This window comes from Myxine glutinosa, chromosome 9, assembly GCF_964187855.1.
Source record: "Myxine glutinosa chromosome 9, kmMyxGlut1.1, whole genome shotgun sequence".
In the NCBI taxonomy this organism is placed as follows: domain Eukaryota; kingdom Metazoa; phylum Chordata; class Myxini; order Myxiniformes; family Myxinidae; genus Myxine; species Myxine glutinosa.
In genome coordinates this window covers 96,357,203-96,370,243 of record NC_136269.1, presented here as the reverse complement: position 1 = coordinate 96,370,243, position 13,041 = coordinate 96,357,203, and the positions used below count along the sequence as shown (strand labels likewise).

At 44.3% G+C, this 13,041-nt stretch overlaps 1 protein-coding gene across 1 annotated transcript in view; it reads left to right on the top strand.

Annotated features, from left to right (window-relative positions):
- Nucleotides 1-2,098: 2,098 nt before the first annotated feature.
- The window catches only part of LOC137435740 (uncharacterized), a gene marked incomplete at its 5' end in the record, with an annotated part of 78,659 nt that continues 67,716 nt past the window's right edge, over nt 2,099-13,041 (top strand). The window contains 4 exon segments of the mRNA XM_078785111.1: nt 2,099-2,161; nt 6,516-6,627; nt 6,792-6,902; nt 9,058-9,377. Of these exon segments, the coding sequence (XP_078641237.1) occupies nt 2,099-2,161; nt 6,516-6,627; nt 6,792-6,902; nt 9,058-9,377 (606 nt within the window).

Genomic DNA, 13,041 nt, shown 5'->3' with positions numbered 1-13,041 from the left:
GTTTACTTTGGAAAAATTGCCAGGATGAGTTGATGTCAGAGGCAGCAGCGATTGGAGACCAGTCCAGATGTTTGATGGCTGATGCTTTGTTTGTAGCAAAGCTTTGTTTCAGCACAGCGTTGTTTGCAAATCAGTTTTGTTTGCAACACAGCTTTGTTTGCAATGCAGCTTTGTTTGCAACTCAGGTTTGTTTGCATCACCGCTTTGTTTGCATCACCGCTTTGTTTGCATCACCGCTTTGTTTGCAACACCGCTTTGTTTGCAACACCGCTTTGTTTGCAACACCGCTTTGTTTGCAACACCGCTTTGTTTGCAACACCGCTTTGTTTGCAACACCGCTTTGTTTGCAACACCGCTTTGTTTGCAACACCGCTTTGTTTGCAACACCGCTTTGTTTGCAACACCACTTTGTTTGCAACTCAGGTTTGTTTGCAACACCGCTTTGTTTGCAACTCAGCTTTGTTTGCAACACCGCTTTGTTTACAACACCGCTTTGTTTGCAACACCGCTTTGTTTGCAACACGCTTTGTTTGCGACACCGCTTTGTTTGCGACGCCGCTTTGTTTGCGACGCCGCTTTGTTTGCGACGCCGCTTTGTTTGCGACGCCGCTTTGTTTGCGACGCCGCTTTGTTTGCGACGCCGCTTTGTTTGCGACGCCGCTTTGTTTGCGACGCCGCTTTGTTTGCGACGCCGCTTTGTTTGCGACGCCGCTTTGTTGGCGACGCCGCTTTGTTTGCGACGCCGCTTTGTTTGCGACGCCGCTTTGTTTGCGACGCCGCTTTGTTTGCGACGCCGCTTTGTTTGCGACGCCGCTTTGTTTGCGACGCCGCTTTGTTTGCGACGCCGCTTTGTTTGCGACGCCGCTTTGTTTGCGACGCCGCTTTGTTTGCGACGCCGCTTTGTTTGCGACGCCGCTTTGTTTGCGACGCCGCTTTGTTTGCGACGCCGCTTTGTTTGCGACGCCGCTTTGTTTGCGACGCCGCTTTGTTTGCGACGCCGCTTTGTTTGCGACACCGCTTTGTTTGCGACACCGCTTTGTTTGCGACACCGCTTTGTTTGCGACACCGCTTTGTTTGCGACACCGCTTTGTTTGCGACACCGCTTTGTTTGCGACACCGCTTTGTTTGCGACACCGCTTTGTTTGCGACACGGCTTTGTTTGCGACACGGCTTTGTTTGCGACACCGCTTTGTTGGCGACACCGCTTTGTTGGCGACACCGCTTTGTTGGCGACACCGCTTTGTTGGCGACACCGCTTTGTTTGCGACACCGCTTTGTTTGCGACACCGCTTTGTTTGCGACACCGCTTTGTTTGCGACACCGCTTTGTTTGCGACACCGCTTTGTTTGCGACACCGCTTTGTTTGCGACACCGCTTTGTTTGCGACACCGCTTTGTTTGCGACACCGCTTTGTTTTGCGACACCGCTTTGTTTGCGACACCGCTTTGTTTGCAACACCGCTTTGTTTGTAACACCGCTTTGCCAACAAAGCGTCGGCGTTGCGTCTCTTCCAACAAAACGGTAGGTACCCAACCCTTGTGAGGTATAATCTAGATGACAGTAGATTGTCCCTCAGTTCTGTAAGTCAAACGTACCTCACAGATGTCTGGATTCCTCTAAATTTCTTTGTTTAATGTTATAAACAGCATTAGCGACTTTAAAAAGCCAATCATGTGTGTTTGTTCTTTATAATATTTTACAAGCCCGGCTCCGCCACTGTTAGACTTTTGGTCTTGTTTTTGTAAGAAAAGGTGGGGGTTTTAATAATATAATGTTTTCCTTATGAATGGAACCTTTTTCGTTAATTATTTTTGTTACGTGCATTTTTGCATGCTTATTTTGCCTTTTCCCTTCAATTAGCATGGGGCATCTCAACATTCGTTTTCTAGGTTCCATACGTCCCTGAGAGCTGAAATTTGGCCTACTGTCCTCTTTTCCGATACATTTCCATCTGTCAAAATGTAATTATAAAAAAAAAAAAATTGATTTAAAACTTTAAAAATAAAATAAAAGTGTGTAGCCCTAAAACATGTTTTTTTTATTTTCTTATTGTTGAATCAGCTTGTGAATTCCTTGTTTTTTTGCATGCAATTTTAAGGCACTCATGCTGGAAAATCTCCAGAAGTCGAACCAGCAATCAGGCCTTCAGCCCAACTCCGCGGTAAGTATTGTGTTCCAAAATGACTTTGTTTGTTCTGCTTGTTTTGCTTTGTGGTGGATTACGAAACCACCTTAGAACCCAAGGATGCCAGATCTTTTTTTTTTTAACGTCGTGTTTTCTAAGTTATACCATTTCGTAATGACGCTTTTTGTTGAATTGTAGCAATCAGGAATTTAGGTCTTGTGCAGCTTCCGTATTGCATGTAATATTATGTAAAGATTAAACTGAAAGCTGAATTATAATATAATATACAGTATTGTAATGTCACAGCCATAATAAAGCAAATATTAATGTCACAGCCATTTTTTGTCAAGAAAGTGAGAAACAAGAATTTGGAATTTGAGTTTATCAACTGTTTGATACTGTTTGCAGCATGTTTTAAATGCATTTAATGTCACTGTTCAGCAATAATACCTTGTCGATGTGCCCTTGTTGATATTGACATTAATTGGCAGTTCAAATTAAAACTTTATTTTAACCGTGTTCTAAGTTGCCATATACCAGTGATTGGCAACCTAGACTAGTGAGTGGGCCGCATGATTGGCCCTCCATGTCAGAGGCTGCAATATTGAAATCGGGCATCATGTGCACAAACCACGACTGCACAAATAAGCTCAAATATATTGTCGCGCGGACCCTTCAGTTAACACCAGGGCTCGCGGATGGACCAGAACGGACTTACTTGAGGCGACGACCAAACACGGATTTTACTTATGTAGCACGGGAAGAGGAAGGGAAGTGGAAAGCTGCGGCAAAAGCGCTTACCTGGAGCGCGCCGACCGCAGCTTCGATCCTGCAGGGAATTGATGAACCGAACAACCACGAGATTTAATGTACAAAAATAGAGATTTATTCACGGACCCGATACAATGAAACGCGACAGCAATCAAATAAACTAAATCCTATATTGGGATCCCACACACCTCACTTCAGCAACGAGACACAGGAAGGAATTAAAGGAAAAGAAACGTCGTGTGGTTGTGAATGTGGTGCGTCCTTATCTGTGTGTGGTCTGTCGTCCCCACTTGGCTCCAAGCTCCAAAGCACACCACGAGGTCCCTTGCTCCAAACTCCAAAGCACCGCGAAGGCCTGGGCCAATGCCCACTCCAGGCTCCTCATCGACCCCCCACGAGGTCCGTGCACCACTCTAAGCTCCAGAAGCACCGACCGCACACGAAGCACCAAAAGCACCGCTCCAAGCACCACTCAGATGGCAAACCAAGACCACCAGGACCTCCCAAGACCAAGAGGAAAAATGCAGAGAGCACAAGACAGCCAGGGAGGGACGTGCGCAAGAGAGTTCGAGCTGCCAGAGGGACGTGCTGCGCAAGAGAGACTCGATGTGCAAGCCAGACGTGCTGTGCAAGCAAGAATAGCCGGATGTGCAAGACGGAAATGTCGTTCGGCGCGCCCCTATATAACCTTGCGGCGGTGACGTCAGCCTTGGCGCGCCACCCAATCAGTGCCCTCCACCGAATCACAGGCCTGTAGCGTGGTCATAGCTCGTGCTACTCGAGGCCTGCCGGAGGTGTAGCTGGCTGCGGCCCATGTGCCGGTGCCCTGAACTGGCCTCTTGCCTGTTTTCTTCCGAAGTCCTTGTCAGGGAAGGGAATTATTTAATGTTGTACTAAGGGCCTGTCCAAGTGTTTATGTTGGTATGCATTGCCATATTAAGGGACAAAGGTTTGATTACCAGGTGTGACACACAGGGGTTTATCTTAATCCCTACACTATCTAACACTCGAACATCCTGGTATGTTCACAAGCAGACATCTTAACCCAACAAACTGGACTAACATAGAACTTATTACAGGTAGATTCCCTATCGCGACAGACGGAGCATGTTACCTATTCAGATCTACCTGACTCTAGATATTGCTTTACCCTACCGACATAACAATATTTAATACCTGCCAAATATTTCATAACAAGTTATTGAAAATGTTTATTCATTCATAAATTAATAAAATTGTCATAAACTACAAATAGTAACAGCAAAATAAATATTTATTTATGCTTACTCAACAATACATCATACTCAATGCGATGTCTGGTTGGATCTGTCCTCTACATGCTTTTTCAAATAAGGAGTCAGGGATGTGCAGATACATCACGATTCAGCACTGAGGTTTCCATCTGTTAGTTGGTTGCGCTTCTTTCATTTGATGTGTCCTGTAGCAGAAAATGTCTGCTTGCATGCATACATTGAGCCTATGGTTTACAGCTTTGCAATACAATGCTGGAGAACTGGCCCAGGGATCTTCATCCAAAATTCTCGCATGCCTTCCCTTTTCAGCTGGTAAATTTCATCTTCATCCAGGGCACGAACGAGAAGTAATTCTTCCTTGAAATAAAATTTTCCCATTTATAAGTACAGACAACCTGATGTCAGTCTAACGGAGTAACTTCGGCAGGGGCTGTTTCATCATATGTGTGGGCAACAGTCAAAATGTCATGGGCCGCACTTTAAAACCTGATGTGCCGCACTCCAAAGCCTGATAGGTTGCAGGTTGCCCACCACTGGCATATACTGTTGAAAGATTAACAAATGCACTGAATTTTGGAGAGAAAGTCGAAGTAGCTCGAGCAACAAAATTGAGTGGAATTAGCAGCGTGCACTTTGTGTGTAATTTAAAAGAAGACAATCAGTTGAGAACGCTTGAAATGAGATTTCAAGTCCAGATTAAACACATCCTGAAAAATGTCACTGTAACATAGTGTAACGAATTTGAGAAGTGTAACGAATTTGAGAAGTGTAACGAATTTGAGAAAGTGTAACGAATGTGAGAATTATGGTTTTGTTGTGTGTAACTGACCCTCGTAATGTAAAGAAAGGTCGAAGCTCGTCCTCTTAGTTAATTCCATAAACCTACACACAGGACACCATATATCCTTTTAAATAGTTAGTCCCTTATTCTATGTAGGCTAAGGATGTGTTTCCCAATAGTTTGACTCTTCATTGCACCGAATTAAATAAGAGTAGGCCCCTCCGACGCCCCATGGCAGCTTCCAAGTGCCAGGTTTGCTGCAATTGACTCTTTAGGCACTTTGCTGCATTTTCATCTCCCGTCCACTTTGCTGCATTTGACTCCATTACGCACGAGGTAACGACGAAGAAGAAAGGCGGGTCTCCACCTCGTCATAGAGGGGAGGAGTAAGTCGGCCCCGCTCATCCAACCCAAAACGAGGGGTTTGGCTTGAGAGGGCAGAGAGAGAACACTTGGGGGAGGTTCGCAAAGGTTGAAGGGCGGGGCCCATATAACCCGCAGCGCGACGCTCCCCAAGGGAGATGAGCTGAGAGGAGAGATGAGTTCTGAGTCCAGGAGATGCGCTGGAGATGAGCAGGTGTGACCAAGCCGCCGTGAGACGTGCCGCGCTGCAGGAAAAACGGACCGAGGCAACGCAAGGAGCACGCGAGGCAGCAGTACGGAGAAAGGAACTTCGCCCGCGCAGTTTGGGACCAACGACCGCGGCTCGGCTTCTTGACGGCGGTGCCTTCTGGCCCGACCGTGCCCAGTACCCGCTGAACCTTCCTTGCCTCTCAAAGCCATCCATCTCCAAGCCATTCATTCCTGCCTGCATTTCCCCGTGTAAGTGTGATCGTCCGTCTGTCTTTAACGTTGTCCTGGGGTTTATTAATTAAGCTTGTATAGGTAAGCTAATGATTTCACTGTGTCACCTGCTTTTTCATTTCCCTGTATATAACCTTGACTGCTCCTTTTGCTTTAGTGTGTGTAATTAATAAATCCTGTTATTCCTCCGTACTTCTTCTTCTTCTTCATTCTCGTTCGGTCGCTTTAGTGGTTTCAATATTGAGCGTACGTGGCGCGATTCGGCCAACGTTCAGGATCGGGTTTAGTGAAGGCTAATGACTCGAAGTTCGGGTTGCTAAAAACCGCTCGGCAACTAACTAGACCATCCAAACCGGGGTCGAGCGGTACTTGTCTTCCTAGTCTCCGGAGGGACGGATAAAGGTATTCGGGATAAACCCTGGACCCATAACCCTGATCCGTTCCATCCCGTGGGATAGCGTTACAAGTACCAGGACCGGGGAGACGGCCAGCTTAACAGGACAAGGGTCCAATCCCCCCTTGCTAACGGGAGAGCCGTCCCCCGTATCCGTAACAATAGTTTTGAAAGTTTTGTTATTTGGAAAGATGCACTCGTATTCTCTCTAGACCCATCACATTCCACCACCTTTGCATACATAATAAATAGATGGTTGTTTTGACTGTAATGATTCCTCCCTCTTTTTTATTGTCATTTAATAAGTCGTACTATTTTGGAATTCCAAAGGTATGGAGTTGTTTTATACAGTGCATTTGTCACTTTTCTTTATCATGTTGGCCTTAGATTGGTGAAGAGATGAGTTCAAACAGCTTCATCAAACAATACCTTGAGAAGCAAAAGCAGCTGCTGAGACAGCGGTTAGCCAAAGAAGCCCAGGCAGCAGCAGAATCTGAGGGTGAGTTTTTATCTTTATTTTCCTGCACATATACTTGTTTGCTACATTTTCCCCGTGTAACGCTTTCAATTATTTTCTATTTCTCTGATAATTAATTTGATATTCAACTTTTTTCTGATGATAAACTTACTTTGTAAACAAACAAAATGCCTTTCTTTTGCCAGAGGTGTCAGCAGATTCTGATGACGATGTGCCTAATCAAGAGCTTCCTATATCTCAACCAACAGACCAGCAACCAATCTGTGAAAACCCAAAGCATCATCAAAAAACAGCAGGTTAAGTTTCTATATTTTATTTTTGCTTGAAAAACAAAAACAAATGTGTTTATTGCTTACTGTAATACTATTTGATGTGCTTGGTAATTTATATTTCAGTTCTACAAAAAAAAAAAGGTTTGTAAATTAGCATGCATTGAGAATCAAACTGACGCACAAGCAAAGGCAAAACATGACGGCAGTGAACTGCATGCACATGAACCCTACTATACCACTGTTGATGTAAAATACAGGACAAAATGCAAATGCAATGAAGAATGGAAGGGGTGGTGGATGGAGGTGGTCAGGGGTAGAGAAGGGGGGGGGGGAGGAGGATAGGGGAGAAATCCATCATACTCTATAAAATAAGGAAGACATTTCTCCTGTACATGCATATCTGAAAATCATAGAAAGAAAAAACATGGCTGGGCCAATCTCCACCAAATTGTGGATACGTGCTGGGGGTACCCAGGGGTGAGGTTAATGGCACAAATGTGCATGTATGCAATCTTAACCTGAAAAAAGGGAATTATCAACCCTGATATGGTTCAGGGTTCAGGGTGTTGGACAGGCAGGTTGCATTATTCATGGCCTGGTGCCTACATGTCCCGCCCCCCCTTCCAACCACTGTGTTAATCCATGAGGGTTGGAGCCTACTTACGATTTTCTCCTGCTCAGCTGGGCCAATCTCCAATCCTGATTTAAAACGGGAAATGCATTTTTCCTTCTTCAAGGAAACATACCTGAATTTCACAAATAATTACTTTGTTGCACACCTCAGCTTATTTCTCCACCGAGTCATGTTCCCAGAGGGACATCACTCAAGACCCACCTGTTCAACACTGCATTCAACATTTAACCCACAACATTTAACCCCTGACTATCTCTTCTCCTTCTCCTTCCTTTTGCTTTGATTATTTACCGATTGATTTTTGTCTTTTTGCACTTGTTTTTTGTACTCTGTCAAAGTGCCTTTGGGCTTCTTGAAAAGCGCTATATAAAAGAAATGTATTATTATTATTATTAATGGGTATTTACTAGTAACAGAAGTTCACAGTAACAGTGCAAATGTCACCTCCACATTTTGTGAATGTGAATTAGTTCAAGTAAGTATATATTGATCAGAGGACGTGATTAACACATTGGTTGGAGGAGCGCGGTTTAGGCATCAGGCTAAGAACAATGCAGCCTCCCTGCCTAACGACCATATCAGGGTTGGTAACTCCTTGTTCAAGTGAAGATTGAATTGCATCACACAAATCGATAATTACAACAGGTCACAGTGCTTTAGCAGTGCTCATGGAGAAAGGTATGGGTTTAAAAGTTGAGCTGCACTGAGACAAAAATAAACAAATTTGTACCATATGTAGAATGAAGAACTACGCTTGATCATGTAGAATGAAGAACTACTCTTGATCATCCCGTTTTTGGCTTAAGCCCTTCATCAGAGCAAATTTGAGGGGAAGGGGGGGAATTGGGGAAAATTACTGGGGGCTGCCATAAGGTGAATAAATGTCTGGGAGATATAACTTTCAGGTGGCCAGCTTGAAGAGGTCTGTGCTTTATTTATACATTGAACAAGTGCTTCTGGAAGCAATCTCCCAGCTATCACCCAGTTTCAGCGATGTTGATCGTCTTGCAGAGACTACGTGATTTCGTAGATGGCATTCGAGAAGGTGCAGTTGAAGTGGTCCGTGACTTTAATACTAATTTGGGTCCTGAGATCGAAACCGTTGTCTTTATGAAAGGGCAGGTGTTACAGTGATTCCTTCAATACATAAATGTTTCTGGTGGGAGGTCAGAGAATAATTGTCTTGAAACCAGAGAATTTCACAAATTTCTGTCCTGCTTGAAATAAATCTGTGGTGGTTGTGGGGAAAATTGAGGCAGTTTTATGATCATTCCGTAAAAGCTTGATGTTCTTCTGTTTACAGGATCCTTTCTTTTCAAAAAAAAAATTCCTTCACTTTTGTAAAAGGCCGTCTGTCTGTTGGTGTAGCTGGTGCCTGTCTGTCTCCCGAACTTTCCACTACTGAGCCTTACTGCACCCACTGAGACCTAGTTCCTACCATTCTTGTGCTATGCTGTGGTGTATGTTTGTTTTCCCATTGTTTTTCCCCTTTGCCACATTTTGTCTGTTCATCAATTTAACTTGGCCTGCTGATACCTTTTGCAGAACAATTGTCGAAGGATGTTGCAAAGCTGGGAAAACGCTTGCAGAGTGTTGACCCTGATGAGCGGAATCAAGAGAAAAAAGAAGTCAAACAAAAGTGCAAAAGGCTTAAAAACAAAGAGGAAAAGGTGGAGAAGCCTTTGCGGAGATCTGGAAGGGTATGCACAAGGCAAAGCGACCGTCTCTCCTCACCACACCAAAACGTCCAGGCAGGGGATACAGTGGATGTGGAGCCCATGATATCAACACCTTCGGTAGATTCTTCCAAGAAGATTGAGGGGATGGAGGTGGATGGTGGAGAGCGTTTGAGGGCACGTGATGAGGTGTGGTATTGGGATTTTGTCTAATTGTTTTGAATTGCTTTTTTTGTTGCTTGTTCAAAATGGCTGCGTGTCCTGTAAACACAACTCATCGAGATAAATAGTCAACACCAGGGTATAAACGTTGTTTATTTATTTATAGCATCAGTACTTATTATGATGCCCCAAAATTACAATAAATCCGAAAGTGGGTTGGACCACATCTTTTAGGTACATTGCTTATTTTTATTCGATACTAGCAGGGATACCCGGTGTTTCCCTGTGCTGTTCTAATCCTGTTGGCATTTTGAAGACATCAATTTTTTTCCCATTTTTTTTGTGGGGCCCTAAAATACTCCCTACACCTGATAGGGGATGGGGAACATTTTTAATAGTACCTTTCACATAGCTACAGAGGCTTAGGCAGTATGGAGTGATTTATAAAAAAAAGAAAAATAAATACAACTACTTTTTGGCCTAAAACACCCCCGACACTCACTGATGAACTTCTGAATGTTTGACGAAGATCCATTTGACCATGTCTGAGAGAAATGAGAAATGGCTACACAGAGACAGACAGCCAAACATCTCTCTTATAGTATAGATTATAAACATGTACACCATTGAACATTTCAAGTACAGTATTCCACACTAGCAGAGTATCCGGCCTACGGTCGATTTTGTTCCAAGCATGCAACAGCTCTTCTGACCTACCTTTATTTTGGTGGTGTATAGGCAACTGCCAGCTGCCTCAATTGCTCCCGGAAAGAAATAACAAATAACCTAGGTTACATGCATGAAGCCAAAACATGCCTACTGTTTATAATTCAAAACACGTCACTGCACTGGAAAACATGGGGACAGGAATACTGTACTGCAAATGGTGGGACTCGTAATACCCTATCCCACCTGGAGCTGCGCCTTCACGATACACATTTACAAAGAGAATTTGCATCCTTCTCACCCTCCCCCAAGACCACCGGGCAAAGATGAAAACACCCCGATACACTAACCCACTAACTGGATCATACTGATCGTATGTTGCAAGATTGGTTGTAATCGGCCCAGAACGGGAGGGAGGAGTAGTTCGCCAAACAAACAAACAAACAAAAAAACATCGGTCTGTGAATTCTAGTAAGGATTCATAGCCTCCTTTGAGTCGTGTGTTGGTTGGTCTTTTTTCTTTGTTTGTTTTTTCTTTAGAGGACCAAGGCTTATGGAAGAGCAAGGTAGAACTGACATTGAGACAAACATCAAGGGAATGAACAAACAAGAAAAGAGGAGATGGGGTAGGGTGGGAGAGGAATCATGGAAACAAGTAAGTAAGATTGTTGGATTAGGATAGGTCAATGGGGATAATGAAAGATAATGCGTCAGAATTTTGGATGACAGATGGCGGTGCACTGCTTGCTTGTTGAAGCCCTGGATGAAAAAGTGAGACAGTGCAGTCTCTGCAAGATTGTTCTTTCGATAGGAGAAGCAAGGAAAAAAAAAAAAGAAAGAAAAAGAGTTGAGGTGAGGTGAGCAAAAAGCCTGGATTTTGGAAGCCTGCCTGGGATGGGGTTACTGGAATAACGGCATGCATCTTTAAGTTGCTGGCTGGGTTGGAGTACAGAGAGCAGAGGGGGCAATATTGGTGAATAGACTGTAGAAAAAAAGACTGCTGACCAGCCTGTGATGTGAGAGCAGCAGACCCTATGCTTCGGCCTCATCATGGGAAATTTCAATAATTTTGAGAGTTTTCGATTCAACAGAATCAAAGGGAGACAGAAGTGATGCTGGAGCGTCAATCCATAGTCGAGAGCAGCATCCTTCCATTGAGCTATGGACAAAGGCCTTGTAGACTGAGTAGCTCTGATTTCCAAAGGAAAGACTTGGCTTGATGGAGGACGTGTTTGGTTTTGTTTTGCATTGAGTGTGTTTGCTGGTTGATCCTACCCCAAGCCCCCTTCCAGTTTTTTTTTCTTCAATTTCCAGATCTGAGATTGTGGTGACCAGCTGTTTTGAACCTGGAAGGAAGAATGACATTGAAGAGGATGTGGAAGTTGATTACACAGGCATGAAAAAGATGAACAAATGAGTTGATGGTGAATGATGATTCTGGATCTTGGGGATTTCACCAGAAGGGGTTGATGCCAATAGACCAGTTTCATCACAGGTGATTCCAATAATCTTGAAGGCCTTTGTTTCCATGGCATCAAGCTTAGCAAAGTGTGAGGCATGGGGTAACAGTCCAGAGGGGATAGCAGTACTGCATCAAGTGGTGGAAGAAGGCCTTTTAGGTGGATAGGAGTTCAGGTGTACCAAGGAAGGACTTTGTACGATGCAGAATGCCCAGTCGGCGATTGGCTTTGGACGCCAACTTTGAAATGTGGTTTGCCCAAGAAAGATCATGGCTGATAGTGCGATCCAGAAGTGACTGAACTTTATCAAGAGGATTGGTATGAAAGTAGATGGGAGGGTTTGCCGAATGGTCCTTTCGGGGGACAGAGACAGACAGAGACACAGACAGAGAGACACAGACAGACACAGACACACAGAAACAGACACACAGACAGAGACACACAGACAGAGACACACACACACACACACACACACACACACACACACACACAGAGACACACACACACACATAGAGACACACACACACACATAGAGACACACACACACACATAGAGACACACACACACACATAGAGACACACACACACACATAGAGACACACACACACACATAGAGACACACACACACACACATAGAGACACACACACACAGACACACACAGAGACATTTCAATCCTCTTTATGACAAGGAAATCAGTGTACATGATAAAAAGTCATTTGACACATTTCATAGAAATAAGGTTAGGGGTTACATGAGAGCAAGGGCTAAAATTTACAAATTAACTTGGAGGACACCATCAACCAAACTGAAAAGGGATTCCTTCATGCACCATCGCTGTGAAAAAAGTGTACATTCAATGAATTCAAACTCCAGATGTAAACGAGACGGAACTAAACCTTTAAAAATCATTAAAACATCATCATCAGATAAAAGTAGTGCACGAATGGTTTGCATTTTTTATTTTTTATTTTTTATTTTTTTTTGTATACAAGATCGAGGCTCGTGAAAGAGCGAACATTAATCACACAGTAAGACAAACCGACACATAAAACATATAACATCGGGAGAGGTAGACAAGATGGGGAGAGAGGGGGAAGGACACAAACACAACATTTGAGAGCAGGGACCGAGAGACATGGAGACATCGAGAGATCTGAGAGAGGGCGAGGGCTTTGGGGGGGGGGGGGGCATGGGAAGGGGGCGGTGGGAGAGGTATAAAACATATGGACACTGCCAGGACTTCCAGGAAAGAAGTTGGAATTTCAAACAAGGTGGATCTGGGGTGAATTAGCGGGGGTAGAAAAGATCAAGGTTTTGGATGGGGGAAGATAAGAGATGGTGGTGAACAGCTGTTTTAAAGACCTGGAGGGAGGAGTGGGATTGAAGGGAGTGAGGGAGTTTGTTCCAGAGGCGGGAGAAAAGAGGAATGAAAGAGTGAAGGTGAGCAGAGAGCCGAGATTTCGGCAGTTTAACCATAAGAGGGTTGCTGGCAGATCTTGTGCGACCTGTAGGAATATTTGGGGGACAGAGCACAGAGAGAGCTGGGGGGGAGCAAGGCCGGAGAG